Consider the following 14866-nt stretch of genomic DNA (forward strand, 5'->3'; position numbering starts at 1 on the left):
AACTTAAATTGCTGATAGAGGAGGCTGAAGGAAAGGCATATAACTTCCTTTTTGTTAATCAAATACTTAATGTCCATAATTTCATTGTACACTGTGCAGAGGCACATTTTGCAGAGTCTTCCTACTTAGAAGCTTTTATAAGAGGAATACTAGATATATCTCTAGTTTATTTTTTAGAAGAATTTCAGTGAATGTATGTATAATTTATGCATCAGGTATTTTATTGATAGATTTTTATTACTCCATGAAACAGAAGGGCGGTAATCTAGGAATCTAATGTGTGACTAGTAATCTAGGAATCAACTTAAATGAAGTCAGGGAATGCTTGATTTTTGGAATGTATAGTTTAACTTGAAAGAGTAAGAAAATAAATAAGAATACTCTGTCTGCAAGTGCATTCATGCTACTAGTTCTTCTCTTTGAACAGATGTGCTCCTCCCATTTTTCTCTTTTAGCATAAAGTATTTAAATGATGAGAAACAGAATATTTTTGCTTCTGTTGTAGTTCATTCTTCCAACAATAGCGTGCTTGAGGAGAGGACAGGGTCAGGTTAGTTTTATTTCCTGTAACATCCTGAGTGCCATGACATTGCTTAGGGGCAGGTTTGAAGTGCCGTTTTCCATGGCTCACATCCATATTTCACTTGTGCAGTAACTGACTGCCAAATGTGCTGTCTGGGCAGTTGCTGAGCCTGCGTTGGTCCCCAGCCACTGCTTACTGACTCCTTTTATATCTTGTCTTTCAAACAGTATCGGACCCTTTTCTTGCTAGCTTTGCTGCCTTTTTTTTTTTTTTTTTTTTTTTTGTTCCTTGATTGAGGTTTTTTGGTGAGTTATTTTCCCCTGAGGCTTTGATGATGGGTTAATTTTTACTGCTTTTCCAAGTCTGAGTGGCTATTAAATGGATAATCCTGCATCACTAGTACTTCATGAGCCCTTCAGGGAATGGTCGTGTATTGGAGAGAGATTATTTCCCTTTGCAAAGTCAGTTTTGACTCTTCCAGATATTGCACATATTACTACGCCTTCAAACTCTGTTTTATAGTTTCTACGACTTTACATAGTTTAGATGTTCATTTTTTAAAATTTCATGCACAGATAGCACTATTCTGTCCAGATTTTAACAATGTCATGAAATTGTTTGGTGAAAAGACAAGTTTGCCTCTTGGGATAGCAGCTCTTCCATCACAGATCCCCATTCCTAGATGGACCCTACTTTTCAAACAACAGTGTCATGACTACTGTTTCTTCCTTTTAAATTTTAGCTGTCCCTTTTCCGCCAACGCATCGCTTGACATCTGAAGAAGTGTTTGACACAGATGGAAGACCAAGAGTTGACATTTTGAAGAACCACTTGATAAAGGAAGGTCGAGTGGATGAGGAAATTGCACTTAGAATCATCAATGAGGGTGCTGCAATATTACGGAGGGAAAAAACTATGATAGAAGTTGAAGCTCCAATTACAGGTAATATTCCTAGGTAATTTCATACATCATTAAATTTGAAAAAGCCAGATTTTTTTTTTTTTCAGTTGTGGAATTTGTCTTAAAATTGCTAAACCAACGTTTCTGTTAGTCCTTCTGAATTATCCCTCACAACTGCATTTGCTTAACAGTCTTGTATTGTTTTGTAAAATGAAGGCATTAAACCTATTGAAAAAGCTAGTAGGATATGTATTAAAATTGAGAAAAGAGAAGGAAGTAGTTAAATGCTGTTGAAATACAAATTTCTAATTCCTTCAATATTATGAGTAGGAATAAAGGGATACACCTGAACTCAGGATAATTCTGAAATCTCCATATGTGAAGAGAAGCTAATTATTGTGGTTTGAAACAGATACTGTGAACTGGGATTCTTAGTGAAAAATACACCTTTATATTGGTCTGTATGTGAGACTGATGACTGCACGTAAAACCACATTCCTGTGAGAGTAGTGGCACTGATGAAGATTGTTTTAGCATCTTTGACGCTAGGACCAGAGCCACTGGGATACAAAGCTGACTTTTAGGGTTTTCTTGAGTATTTTCATAGTTTGAACAGTTCTGTTTCTGTTTGACCTGGTGAAAGGTGGAATTGGTGTCCTTTAATACTTTTATTTATAAACAATTTAGACTCGTAGAGAGTAGTTATCTTGCATGTCTGTTATTCATGATAATGAAAGTAGATTTGCTTTTTATGTTCAAATTAGATTTTCTTTATTCTGAACATGGTTTTTTCTAAATGGACTTATATAAAATTAGTGTCTGAAAGCTTCTTTTAAATTAGTGTCTGAAAGCTTCTTTTAGGGCATCAGCTTGTTATTTGTTAGTATGGGGTAAATGAAAACTTTGCATCGTTATTATTGTTGACATTTTTTAAAAAATTAATGGTTGAAATGGTGGAAACTGCTTAGTGGCTGACTGAGCTCAGAGTACTTTGAAGTTCCAGATAAATTAAAATAAAATTAAAGTTTGTTTAGCATTTTTTGTATTTATGTATATACAGATAATTGGTATATTGGTGACTTAAAAAGGAGGGAAGCTCTTTCAGTGTCTGAGTAGAAATCTTAAGGAAAGAGACATAAAAGAGTGCACATTCTATTTAGTCTTATATTGTAAGTTGTAATTGCAAATGATGTGCTCTAAGGGAATAACTGCCTTTAAAATGTGGTGTGCCATATCCAGTATTTCTTTCCAAAATTAGGATGACTTTTTTTCCCAAAGATTTTACTGATAAACTCTAAGAAGTAAGAAAATGCTATTTGTCAGTTGATAGATGATATTTTGCATCAATGAAAGACATAGTATCTCAAATTCCAGTTAATTGTTGCCAGTGACTTTTTATGCAGAAGTGAGAAGGCAACTCCTGACTTCCATTGAACTGGGAACTCCTGTGGGAAAGAGGAGATAGGAGCAGTTGTCTCTTCCATGCATTTTTTAATTACTTTTTTAAAATTATGAGATGACCTGGTTGTGCTGTATGCTCCCTAACGACTTCCCATCTGCTGCTATCTTTGGCACTTCTGCCTTGGTTTGCTAACCACTGGTCTTGTCCCTTCCCATATTCTAAAAACATAGGAAAAATCCACTGTTGAAACAATGAACGTAGTTATTTGAAGGAGAAAAGTAACTGAGCAAGGAGAAGATAGGATTTTATTAAGAAGTATTAGAATGACTCAGAAACCAAAGTACACTCCCTGCTTTTTTCAAGTTCACATGGACTCAGCAAATTGTTGCGAAGCAGCAGCCATTTTCAAATACACATACCAAGGAGAATTTGCAAAGATACCTAAGGAGCTGGGGAGGACATTAAAGAGGTGCTGACAGCTTTCAAGACCTTAAAGCTCAGTGCATTAAATGGGCTGGAGAAATACCTCCCCAATCTCCTGGACTCAGAGCTAACATCAGTATTGTCAAGAGGTAGTGAACACAGCATCTTAGTGAAAACCTTCAAAAATTTCAGTTATTCCTGCTTTATACCTGCTTTTCTTCTTAATTAGAAATACTTTGTGGCTGTTAACTATAACTTGGTAACTTTTCCGTTACATTTTTTTAAAATTAATTCGAACAAAATTTTTGCTTGCAGTGTGTGGTGATATTCATGGCCAGTTCTTTGATCTAATGAAGCTGTTTGAAGTGGGAGGATCACCTGCTAACACAAGATACCTCTTCCTCGGTGACTATGTAGACAGAGGTTATTTTAGTATAGAGGTAACTGAATATATTAATCTGTTCTGTCCTAATTTTTTTTTTTTATAAGCACACTTTCACTTAGGTTTTCAAGTGAAATTTTAGGTCTGCTTTAACGTTTGAATGTGTTCTTCCTTGCTGTGCCTTCTCCTGTGATAAAGGCCTGTTTACAGGAGGATGTTGACCAGTCGTTTGGACTGTCCTGTTGAAATCGCCAGACTTACTCATTTTTTCTCCTCTTTCTTTAGCTAGTCTTCTAAAAGTTGAATTCTCTTTCATTATTGTACATACTGCTGCTTGTGTGGTAATATGTTTGTACGTTTCTGGAGAACAAGTGAGTCATGACTGCAAGATCTTTTAATTGTTGGTAATATTATTATCTGTTTATTTTTAAAAAAGAAACTAATTTTATTTAGATAATCAAATGGGTTTTAATAATTCTTAATATTTTTCTTTACAAAAATTCTTAAAGCAATTACAGATATTCCCTAAGGATGACCTGTGTTTATGCCATTAATTTTTCAGTTACTTTGAATTCAAATAATTTTTTTTAATTTTCAGCATGTTTTTTAAGTGTGCTACTTTTCAAAAATATTCACTTATTCGCATCAATTAGTTTCAGAGCATGATTTTTAAGTTAAGTATTCTTCTGGAACCAGCCTGGGAAGTGCCTCAGCTTGGGATCTCTTCATAGATACCAAATCTAAGGAATGCTATACCATTTGAAATAGTGTCTTGCAAGTCACAGTGTGTGTTCCTTCATTTCCGTAAGAAAATGTTGCAGTTCTAATAATGTGGGGGTATGAAAGGCATGCACAATGCATTTTGGAGTTGTTAGAGATCGTAGACGAGCAGGAGATGAGAAGAGCGACTGCCTCAAAGTCAGGTTTAAGGAAAAATTTCAGTAGACATTCCCTGGTCATTAATTTCATCTTCTTTGCCATGATTACAAATAATGTAATTGTCTTGAAAAAGGCATTTGCATATCAACTCTATATGTTAATGTGAAAGCATTTCAACTATTACACTTCAGAAAACTTCTGAACAAAGATTGGTTTTGCGTATTTTTACTAAGAAGATAAAAAGTCAGTAATTAGTTTAGTGAAACTTCACAATAAAAGTCTTTGATGTGTTTCTCAGTGTTTGCAGTGTATTTTTAAAGTGTCCATTTGTTTTCTTTCTTCCTTTCATGCTCTTCCTTTCATGCTCTCTTTCATGCTCTGCTACTCTGGCCAAAATAACTTTGAGGAGTGGTAGCTTCAGGGTACTTGTATTGATTAAGAACAATGATAACAGCTTGCAGGTGACTTCAGTGAAGTCCAAAACTTGTGGGGTTTTGAGATTTCTGTGCTCAGTTAAAAACACAAGAATTAGATTTGGAATGTATGAAATTCCACCCAGCAGTTCTGAATGCCCAAAATGTAACAGACTCTAAACTGAAATAACTGTGCATGTTCTTAGCTCTTATCTTTTTGAGGGTTTGCTGCTGATGTTGCAGTAATAATGATAGATGGAAAATTGCTATAATTAATTCTTTGACTTTGCTGCTTGTACGCTGAAAAAGCAATCAGCTTCCCCAGTGTTTGGGGAAAGGATGATTTACTCCATCCATTTGTAGTTTAAAAATTGTATCCAAATGATGTATCTAATCTTAAGGGAAATTATTTTGTCAGGGTGGGAGTTTTTTTTCAGTCTCTTTTAATAAATGTCTGTGTTTCTTCTTATGTCAGAGTTTAGAATTATATATTATGCCAGATTTTAGGCAGAAACACATACAGTATTTGTCTAGACAAAAGTGTTCTACAGTTTAATTCCACTGAGTTTATTTTATTATTGAATATCCAGCAAATACAAATATTGTTTCAGCACTCTATGAAGCTATTATTAGGAAAAGTAATAAGCAATTTGCATAACTCAAGTCCAGAACTGGAGTCAGGGAAGTAATGCTACTTATAAAATGGCACATTAAGCAGTACCTGCTTTTTGAAACTGTTAACATCCTTACTCGGTGTTTCTCAGTAATAATTTTTAAAGTTCATATAAACTAGTGTATTTTACTGGTTATCCTGTTTTCTCAACAGTGCGTGCTGTACTTATGGGTCCTGAAAATTCTTTACCCGAGCACATTGTTTCTTTTGAGAGGCAACCATGAATGCAGACACCTAACAGAGTATTTTACCTTTAAGCAAGAATGTAAGTACTCTCTAAGAATGTGCAATTAGCTACTTCCAACCTGCTGATCTGTAGTCTCTCATTGTGCTTGAGACATGTTTGTCTCTTAGTTTAATTGAGGCACTGCAAACATCTGGAGGCCCTGTTGATTTCTGTAGAATTGCTTGCAGTTCAGCGTGGCCTCGGTGTGCAAGAAGAGAGCTGGCTGTAAATGTACATTATGGAGTAAATTTTGGTGTAACAATCCTGATTTTGAAGTCCTGTGGAGGAAGATAATTTTGCTGTAGTCAGGAGTGCAGACTAACTTGCTGAGCAGTGTTGTGAAGCTAGCAAAAAGTCGCTGCTGTGGGGTAATTTTTCCATTTGGAGGATTGATTTCAGCTATACTAGTAAGAGGACTGGTGATGTAAGCTACCTCTCCATTTGAAGGCTTGTAGAAGCGTTGCTTCTGTGATAATTGGATCATTTGGCCTGGTAAAACCTCTTTGGTGTAGGTAAAAATGATGTAATCCATAATCACTTCTTAGCTTTCCACTGTAAATGAGAATTCACAAATTTCTTAGTAATATTTTATACTGAAATATGATGTAAAGTTCTATAAAATATTAAATAAATCAGTGATTTAAAAAAAAAAAAAAACAACAGAAATAGTTTCTTCATGCTTGAGATAACAGAAGAAGTGAAAAGAGTTTATAGTTCTGGAAGAAAATATGTCTTAGAAATATGCTTTCTGTTGAGGTGTTTGGAAATGCTCATTTGCACCCCAAAATAGTCATTGTTTGGGGGTTTTTAAGCACTCACTTTGATATATGTTATATAACCATGATCCACTAGATTACTTCATCCATATATTATGGATTTTTTAATGATTTCTGTTTTCTTTCCTGCAGGTAAAATAAAGTACTCTGAAAGAGTCTATGATGCTTGTATGGAAGCTTTTGATTGTCTCCCTCTTGCTGCTCTCTTAAATCAACAGTTTCTTTGTGTTCATGGTGGACTTTCACCAGAAATTAATACACTAGATGACATTAGGAGAGTGAGTATTTTGTGTATTTGAAAATAAATGGAAATAGAGATATTTATATGATGCTATACAAAGTCATCTTTATGAAATTGTCAGTATATTTTCTGTTCTTGTCTCTTGTTGAAGTGCAAATCAGGAACTGAAATGTAGGCTAAGCGGTATCATAATTAAAATCTCATGGATTATCTAGTACATTTTCCATTAGTAGTCTTCATTGGGACAGCTGGGACTATTGCAAAACACACAGAAAAAGAGCCCTCAAAATCCCCACGTGATTTTTTAAGACAGGTAGTACATGTGAAGAGTTTCATATCCTGTTAAAATAATACATTGTATTTCTGTCTAGATAAGAGCTAGTGTTCTCATGGCTTCCAGAGAAAACTTGTTGAAATTAATTGCAGTGTTAATTTTTTTTACTGTATCTAGCATCATATGTCAGTTATTCTCAAATTTCTTTGAAATTTTTTTACTGTCTTAAATATGTGGGTTTTAGTTTTGACAAAGTGAGATATTGGAGTATTTAATAGAAATTCAGATTGCTATTTAAAATGGCAAATTTGGTAAGCATTTGAGTAACAGTTAAAGAGTACTCTTCTCACTGTGGTGAATGTGCTGAGTATATTAATAATAAGAATTCAAAAGGTTGGGTTTTTTTTAATTATACAGTGAAAACACTAAATAGTGGTGTGCAGTTTAAAGGGCAGAAGATTGTGATGGCATGAGGTATCTGTTCCTAATAATGTGGTTTCTACTTGCATGAATGACATGTCAGGTGGAAATTACGTCAGATGGGAATTTTCAAAGTCCGTTGCTTTCCTTTTTGCATACTCCTTGTGGACTTCTTTAAGTTAACTTAGCTGACATCTCGACTGCTGCACTTGGAAATCAAAACCATTCCTGTTACAATTAGGAGCAGCTAAAATGTGGGTGATTTCAGCTTAGAATGTACGTAGCTGGTTCCAAGAAAGCTTTGGGATTGTAGGTAAGGATGGAAGAAAAAACGTGGTTTATCCACATCTGGGAGAGGGTACATGAGGGCCTGTTTGTAAATGATCTAAATGTCAGAGAGAACATAAAAGCATGCTCCTGAATTGCTTTTATAGTGTATAAAAGTATATTTTGCAGCCTGTTTTGTCTTTTTATCTTCATTAATTACATTCCTTGTTTTCTTAGCATTTTCTCTTTATTTGTGCTTTGTTTTACTTTTTTGCCTCTCACTTTCCTCAAATTTATAGGCTGTCCAGTTGAATCTCATTTTTGAACTCGCTGTGTTTATTTATTAGGGATTTTTTGTAATGGTTGGACCATTTCAGAGCCTGAGTTTATTTCACTTACAGATTTTATACTGCAAGTAGAGTGGATGTGGGAGGAGAAGAAAAGGGTAGAAACAGAGAGAAAGTGTATTTACAAGATCAGTGGTGTAAGTGGGAAAATGTCCTGAGGCACATTGCATTGTCAGAGCAAATATTAACGTGGACAGAAATCCAAATGCATTGTGCAGAGAAAGGGAAGTAAGAAAGCAAAGGGACTGAGCAGTGCCGTTCTCACAAAGCCTTGACACTTCTCAGTGTACAGATAAAAAGAAGCATGGTCAAGGCTTTTTGGAAAGTAATACGAAGAAAACATATTCTGGAAAAACACTTTGGAAAGCCACTGTCATAAGAGGATTGTGATTCATTTTTCTGTTAGTCTCAGTCTTGCAGCTAATCAGGTTTCAAGGTGTCAAGTAAATTTAACTGAAAGGTAATTCTCTTGTCTTGGCCTTTACTTTCAGATGTGCTTCTGTAATGTTCAGTGCTACATTAGGGTGAAATGTTGATATGCATGTATGGAAATCTGCATTGCATTTTGTTCTGATGAAAAACACGTTTATAAATGTAAGGCAGTGTTAATAGAACTGTTCCTTGAGCTTTTTTTGTTTTTAAAGAATCATCTGATGACCTGAAAAAGGCACCTAGTCCTGGATTGGCAGCAGCTTCAATAGCTGCTTTAGAGCTTGGCGTGCACTGATATTTTAAATGTATTTAAATTAAATGAGTGATGTGAAATGCTCATTTTATATCTACGAAAAAAACATATACTTGGAGTACAAGTGTGGTGTGTGAAATTACTTCTGTAAGCAATCGAGACAATTGTATAATATTCCAGGCCTTCTGGTTTGTTAGCAGAAGTTCTTGCTAAGGAGAGCTCTTGGCTGCAAGGACGTAATTACCTGGCGTAAAATGGAAATCACAGCTCTATTAATAGTGCAGGAATCACCTAAGAAAAAAAGAAAACTTCTGTGCAGGGTACAGTTTCTTCTGGATGAAGTCTTTCATCAGTATTGACATGCAGGAAGGTGATTAAACTACACAGTTTAAATTATTATTATTTTTGCTGTCATAAATTTACTTCCAGAAGAGGACAGCTATCATACTAGGCACGACAGTGAATCCTAACTGGAAAGGTTGCTCTAGGTGCTTCATATTTCTGCCAAAATGGAAGTTTGTGAAACTGACGGTAATCTGATTTTTATTTTCTGAATATCAGTTCCACAAATGTTCTGATTGTCTTGGTAAAGAGTGTCTCTTTCAGACATGTGTCCATCAACTTAGAGATGATGTTTAGTTGATTTCATTTATACTGCCAAGACTTCTACTGAAACAAAATGCCAGGAATTGTGATTTTTAAACCTAGCATTTTAGAAAGAAGGAAGTATTTAGGTAAGATTATAGGGATTCTAAAAAAGAGACACAAAGAATTTTTTTCCTCATTTAGAGCGGGTGGTCACTCTTTTGTTTAGCTCTTGGTGATACTAAGACTTGGTCAGGAAATTGCCTTGAAATATATGGCAGCACCACTGAGAATCTGTCTTTGTAATACCTTGCTTCCTTTCTGTGGCCTGCTGAAATTTCCTTTTGTTCCATATGGAATATGGCTGCCACTCTTCACTGGCCTTCACATAGTTCCTTAGGATTTATTAGGTGATAGTTCTTAAGGAAATTAGGACAGATTCATCAAAACTGGTGTCTATGTCTGAAACTTCAGTGAAGGTCTTTTGCCTCAAAAGTGAAATTGTTTTAATTTGCTGTACCTTAATCTGCCTCTCAGGTTTTGGTACTTCTGTATTGGAATATCCGTGTGGAGGTATAATGCATGTCACTTCAGTTGTCCTGACTGCGTAGTACCCAGAAAATAATTTCAATGTTTTACAGTAGAATAAAATATATACTACCAGTTCTATTTCAAGACCAAGTATATTGATTCTTATTCTTGTAAATTGTCTTTCTTTGTTACCTTAAATCTTTTTAGAAAAATTTTGAGCCAGAGCCAGTTTGTATTGAGGTTCTGTTTTGCTATAGTCAAAGCACTTTCAGAAATAGTTAAATCAGTAACAAAGTGTTTTGAATTTACTCATGTCCTTTAACTTTCTTGCTGTGCCAGTAATAGAGAAGCCCTTAAACTGATTATTCTGACTTGATATATGAAGTCTGGATTGAGTAGCTTGCTTGAGTAGATTTTTCCTTAAATTTTGAGATCTCTTGAGAGCTGTGCCACTTAGTAGGTGTCTAGTAAAGAAGAAACTGATTTGGTCTGTATATAAGTAAGTATGTGTAGTATATGTGTAAGTGTATGTAAGTGTATCTATTTTTTACAAACTGACCTTACTTCAGGAAATAGCTGCAATTATTGTTTCAATACTATGAGAAATTCGTTTGGGAGAGAGGTGTGTTAATTGCAGGTAGCCAAAACTTTTATTTATAATGTCTCTATCCATTTGGCTAAAGTCATAAGGAAAATCTTGGAAGACTAAAGAAAAAATCTTAGAAATGTTTTCTAGACTTTCAGCCTTCTGTATTGCAGGAAACATCAGTCAGCAGACAGTTGAAACTTCCTTGTGTGAATGCCTCTGTTAGCTTCTGGACCCAAATTTATTGCTGGAGGTTTAGAAACTTGATGGTTTAATCTACAGAAATTCAGGTACTTGCAGAAGTTGATGGACTGACTTCTTCAATCTGGAAGAAATACTCCATACCAGGTTTATCATCCAGTATGGGAAATGTTAAACCACAGGATTTTTAATATTGAATAAATTCCAACAACAACTTCAGCTGATACCTGCCTTACCATTATCTGGCAGGAATTTGTAAAGATCTGGACCTCTCCACTTATGTTGCAGGTGGCAGCCTCGGGAGCTCTGATTTTCCAGGGCATGAGAGAGCTTGGCACTACTGCTGGTTCCATATTTGAATGGATTCCTATGGACCCGTTAGACTCAAATTCACCAGGTGCTCACCAAACCTCCCTTCGAGCCTGTCATGAAGAGTTAAGTGTTCTCTAGTACCATCAAAGTCATCTTCTTTGGTATGGGAAGTGAAGTGAGAGAAGTGCACTGTCCATCAAAGAACTGTTCCTACATTTCTTGGATAAAATCATCTTGTGAACAAACTCCAGCTACATAAAGACCAAATAAACTTTACCTTGAACCTGGGATATCTACTTTCATTTCTGGGACATCAGAGATTGATTGCTTGTAACTTAAGCAGGTTTTTTTCCTTTTATGTTAACAAAGGCACTTTGCTCCTTAACTTCTGCCCCTTTTGACCGTGGTTACTAGGGAAGTTGCAGGCTGCTAAAATAGGTGTTTCAAGTGAAAATCAGTAAAGAAGCAGCAAGAGAGAAAATACAGACATCTCCCAAAATTCTTCTGGCCCATTACATCAGGGATAGAGCTGAAAAATAAAGCTTGTATGAGAAATATCTTAGACAGCTGGGCCAGTTGCATCTTCGTTACATTGTTAAATGATCCATTATGGAGACGGGTGTTTCAGGGTGGTGTTTTATTTATTTTTTTTTTCTTTTGTTGGTCTGGATTTTTAGGGTTGCTTTTTAATGTATATTTAGTCTCTTCTAGCTGGTGCTAGTTATTCATGCTTTTCTTTCATAATTCCTGTTTTCTGTACTGTTTCTCTTTTCTAATTCCTGGTAGTGTCTCCAGATTGGTAGATGTGGCATGTGCATGAAAAAGGACCATTTTGTTCCTTGTCTGTATCTTGACCTTGTATTACACATATCCATCAGTCTGGAAGTTATCTCCCTTCTTTTTACAACTAATAAATCTTATTGCTCTTAACAGGTTTCTTTTGGCATGCCTGTGCCTTATTTCATGAGGAGGAGAGGAAAAAACTATACAGAAACAACTTCTCTTTGATATGGTTGGGATTTATTCTAAAAATGCTTGCTATTGATGGATATGTAGGTTAAAAAATGTGTAAAACTTAATAATTTAGTATTTAAAGAGTTTTTGTGCTGTTGCCTTTTCTTTCTAAACAGTTAGATAGATTCAAAGAGCCTCCAGCATTTGGACCAATGTGTGACTTATTGTGGTCAGATCCTTCAGAAGATTTTGGAAATGAAAATTCACCAGAGCATTTCAGTCATAATACAGTCAGAGGATGCTCATACTTTTATAGGTGAGAGTATGCTATGATCTAATTGGGTGTTTTAGTACTGACTCTTCCTGAATATTTTGAGAGAATATCTTTTACTCATAGTTGTTTTCATTTCACAGCTATCCAGCAGTTTGTGAATTTTTGCAAAATAATAATTTGTTGTCAATCATTAGAGCACATGAAGCACAAGATGCAGGGTGAGTACTTAGTGTTTTTCAAGGAAATAATCACAATGTAAAATAAAAATGAATTGCTTTTTTGGTGTAAGATGTAATATAATCTGTTTGGTTTTGCAGTTATAGAATGTACAGGAAAAGTCAAACTACAGGATTCCCATCTTTAATAACAATTTTTTCAGCACCTAATTACCTGGATGTCTACAATAATAAAGGTAAGAACTTGTTATTAGTAATTGTACATTATAATAAAATAAAACTGTCTGACTAGATAATCTAATATCAATGGCTTTTTGCCAGGTAAGAAGCTAAAGGACAAAAAAAAAAATCTATTAATGAAAGTTATAAAGAGCCATAAATGACAACCTCCTGTAAGAGGAGTGCCTTGAAGCATAAGTGTGGTCTGAGGTTTCCTTTGTGAAGGTTGTTGCTGTTTAGTACTTTTGATTAAATCTACTAGTGTTATCCAGTCAGACAAGGTTTCCCCGTGCTATGCGTTTTCACTCTCTGATTGTCTTTAGTGGGCAAGGAGGGTGGTTTGCATTGTGTATTGTGGCCTCTGAGCATCTTAATTGGGATTGTAATTCCCATAATGGCCACACACGGGAAATCGAGAAAGAGCAAGTAGCGATCAGAATACTGATCACCATTGCAAATAGCAAGAGAGAGGTAGAGAACAAGAAATCCATTTTGTCCATCCTCTGCTGAGATAGAGCTGAACAGGAGAAGCATGTTTAATAGTGTGGAGAAAGATTTCCGAGTCAGAATTACAGAGAAGAGTTTAGCTGTGAATTAGTGTTCATAGATGAGAATAAAGTTCAACAATGGAAATTAAAAATAAAGCCTGCTGAAATTCAAGTGTGATATTAAAGTAGGGCATTTCAAGTATGTGATGAATGAACGTTCTCCAGATTTTCAAATAGCGTTCTTTGAAACCAACACCTTTTTTTATTAAATACATTGCATTTTCTTCCACCCACCTATAAAGAACCACCCCCAGCCCATACCACTTCTGTAGGGTGAATAACTGTACACAGGAAAATATGAGCTGTTGTTGCTTTCACTGATTGCAAAGTAAGGGGAAGTAAAAATATCTTCAACTGGCTTTTTAAGTTTTTTCACGATCACTATGGATACTGCGTTCATAGAACCCTTTTTCACATGAGCTGTTCCCAGTCTGATGCAAGTGTAAGTATAGAAAAATGTAGTCAGCTGCTAGTTTAGCTTTTGAATGCTTCTGGTTTTCTGTCTTTTTTCTTTGTTTTCTCTTTTCCCTCATCTTTTAGATGTCTATGGTTTTACTCCAGGCTTATAGCATGGAAGTGCTATACATATGAACACACATATGTAGTATAAAGTATATGTACACACATATGTAGTATGAAGTATAAAACCTGAATTTGCATATGCTGAATATACTTCTGTTCTGAGTTAGTTTTGTTAAAGTTACTGAAATTATACCTTTTCATGACTTTTAAAAGTCTTTGTTGATTGTAGACCTGAAGTAGGATAGTACAGACCTATATTGACATGTAACAGTACCTTAAAGTGAAACATACACAGTAAAAATCCAAAGTGCTCCATTAGTTGCCTATCTGTAAATACTGTGAAAGAGAGTGGAATTATGTAGTCTACAGTATAAGCAGACCTAAGCCAAGCCTTTGACTTTACATTTGTGGTACTCACAAGTTTTAAACATTCTTTTCAAAATGTCTGAATTTCATTTTAGCTGCTGTATTAAAATATGAAAACAACGTGATGAATATTCGTCAGTTCAATTGTTCTCCTCATCCTTATTGGCTACCAAATTTTATGGATGTTTTCACGTGGTCTTTGCCATTTGTTGGAGAAAAAGGTTAGTAGATGTTATGTATCAACTAATATCTTTATTCCTCCCAGACTGATGTTGGGAAGACTTAATGTTTTTTAAAATACACTTACCAGTGAAAGGTGAATTGCATTATTTTTGTGTTGTTTATTTGTTTAAGTCAAGGTAGTTAGAACTGCATCTAATACAGCTAAGATGTTTACAGAAATTATAATTTCTATTGAGGGTGTACATCTGCATTGTTAAGTAGTATCTTTGAACTGCATTTGAAGTTAGTATTTCATATTGTTCATATTCTAAAAAATGCTAAGTTATATACATTATTAATCCTGTGTAGTTGTTGGTATAAATTTATATTGAGATGTTCGTGTAAAATGTTAATTTTCCTATATACATATAAGAGATTGACCTTCACTTCAGTTATAATTTTTCTTGTGAAAAAGATAATTTAGCACAGATCCTCCTTTTTTTTTTTTTTCTTTTCCCTCTAGAGATGATAACTCTGAATCTAGGACACTGGGGCCCCAAGTAGTCCTCAGTTGACAAGCAACGAGGTTAGAGGCTAT

General features: G+C 35.1%; 1 protein-coding gene across 7 annotated transcripts in view; it reads left to right on the forward strand.

Moving 5' to 3' along the window:
* PPP3CB (protein phosphatase 3 catalytic subunit beta) overlaps positions 1–14866 on the forward strand; it is a 46449-nt gene that overhangs the window by 9447 nt on the left and 22136 nt on the right. For all 7 annotated transcript variants that reach the window (XR_005702018.2, XM_040071850.2, XM_040071852.2 and 4 more), the window contains exons 2-9: positions 1266–1466; positions 3565–3689; positions 5750–5861; positions 6731–6876; positions 12178–12317; positions 12416–12493; positions 12593–12687; positions 14202–14327. Coding sequence is in view for 6 of the 7 variants with exons in the window: in XM_040071850.2 (XP_039927784.1) it covers positions 1266–1466; positions 3565–3689; positions 5750–5861; positions 6731–6876; positions 12178–12317; positions 12416–12493; positions 12593–12687; positions 14202–14327 (1023 nt within the window). In the remaining variant the exon portion in view is untranslated. The remainder of the gene's footprint in view (positions 1–1265; positions 1467–3564; positions 3690–5749; positions 5862–6730; positions 6877–12177; positions 12318–12415; positions 12494–12592; positions 12688–14201; positions 14328–14866) is intronic.

Source organism: Hirundo rustica, chromosome 8 (assembly GCF_015227805.2).
Source record: "Hirundo rustica isolate bHirRus1 chromosome 8, bHirRus1.pri.v3, whole genome shotgun sequence".
NCBI classification, from domain to species: domain Eukaryota; kingdom Metazoa; phylum Chordata; class Aves; order Passeriformes; family Hirundinidae; genus Hirundo; species Hirundo rustica.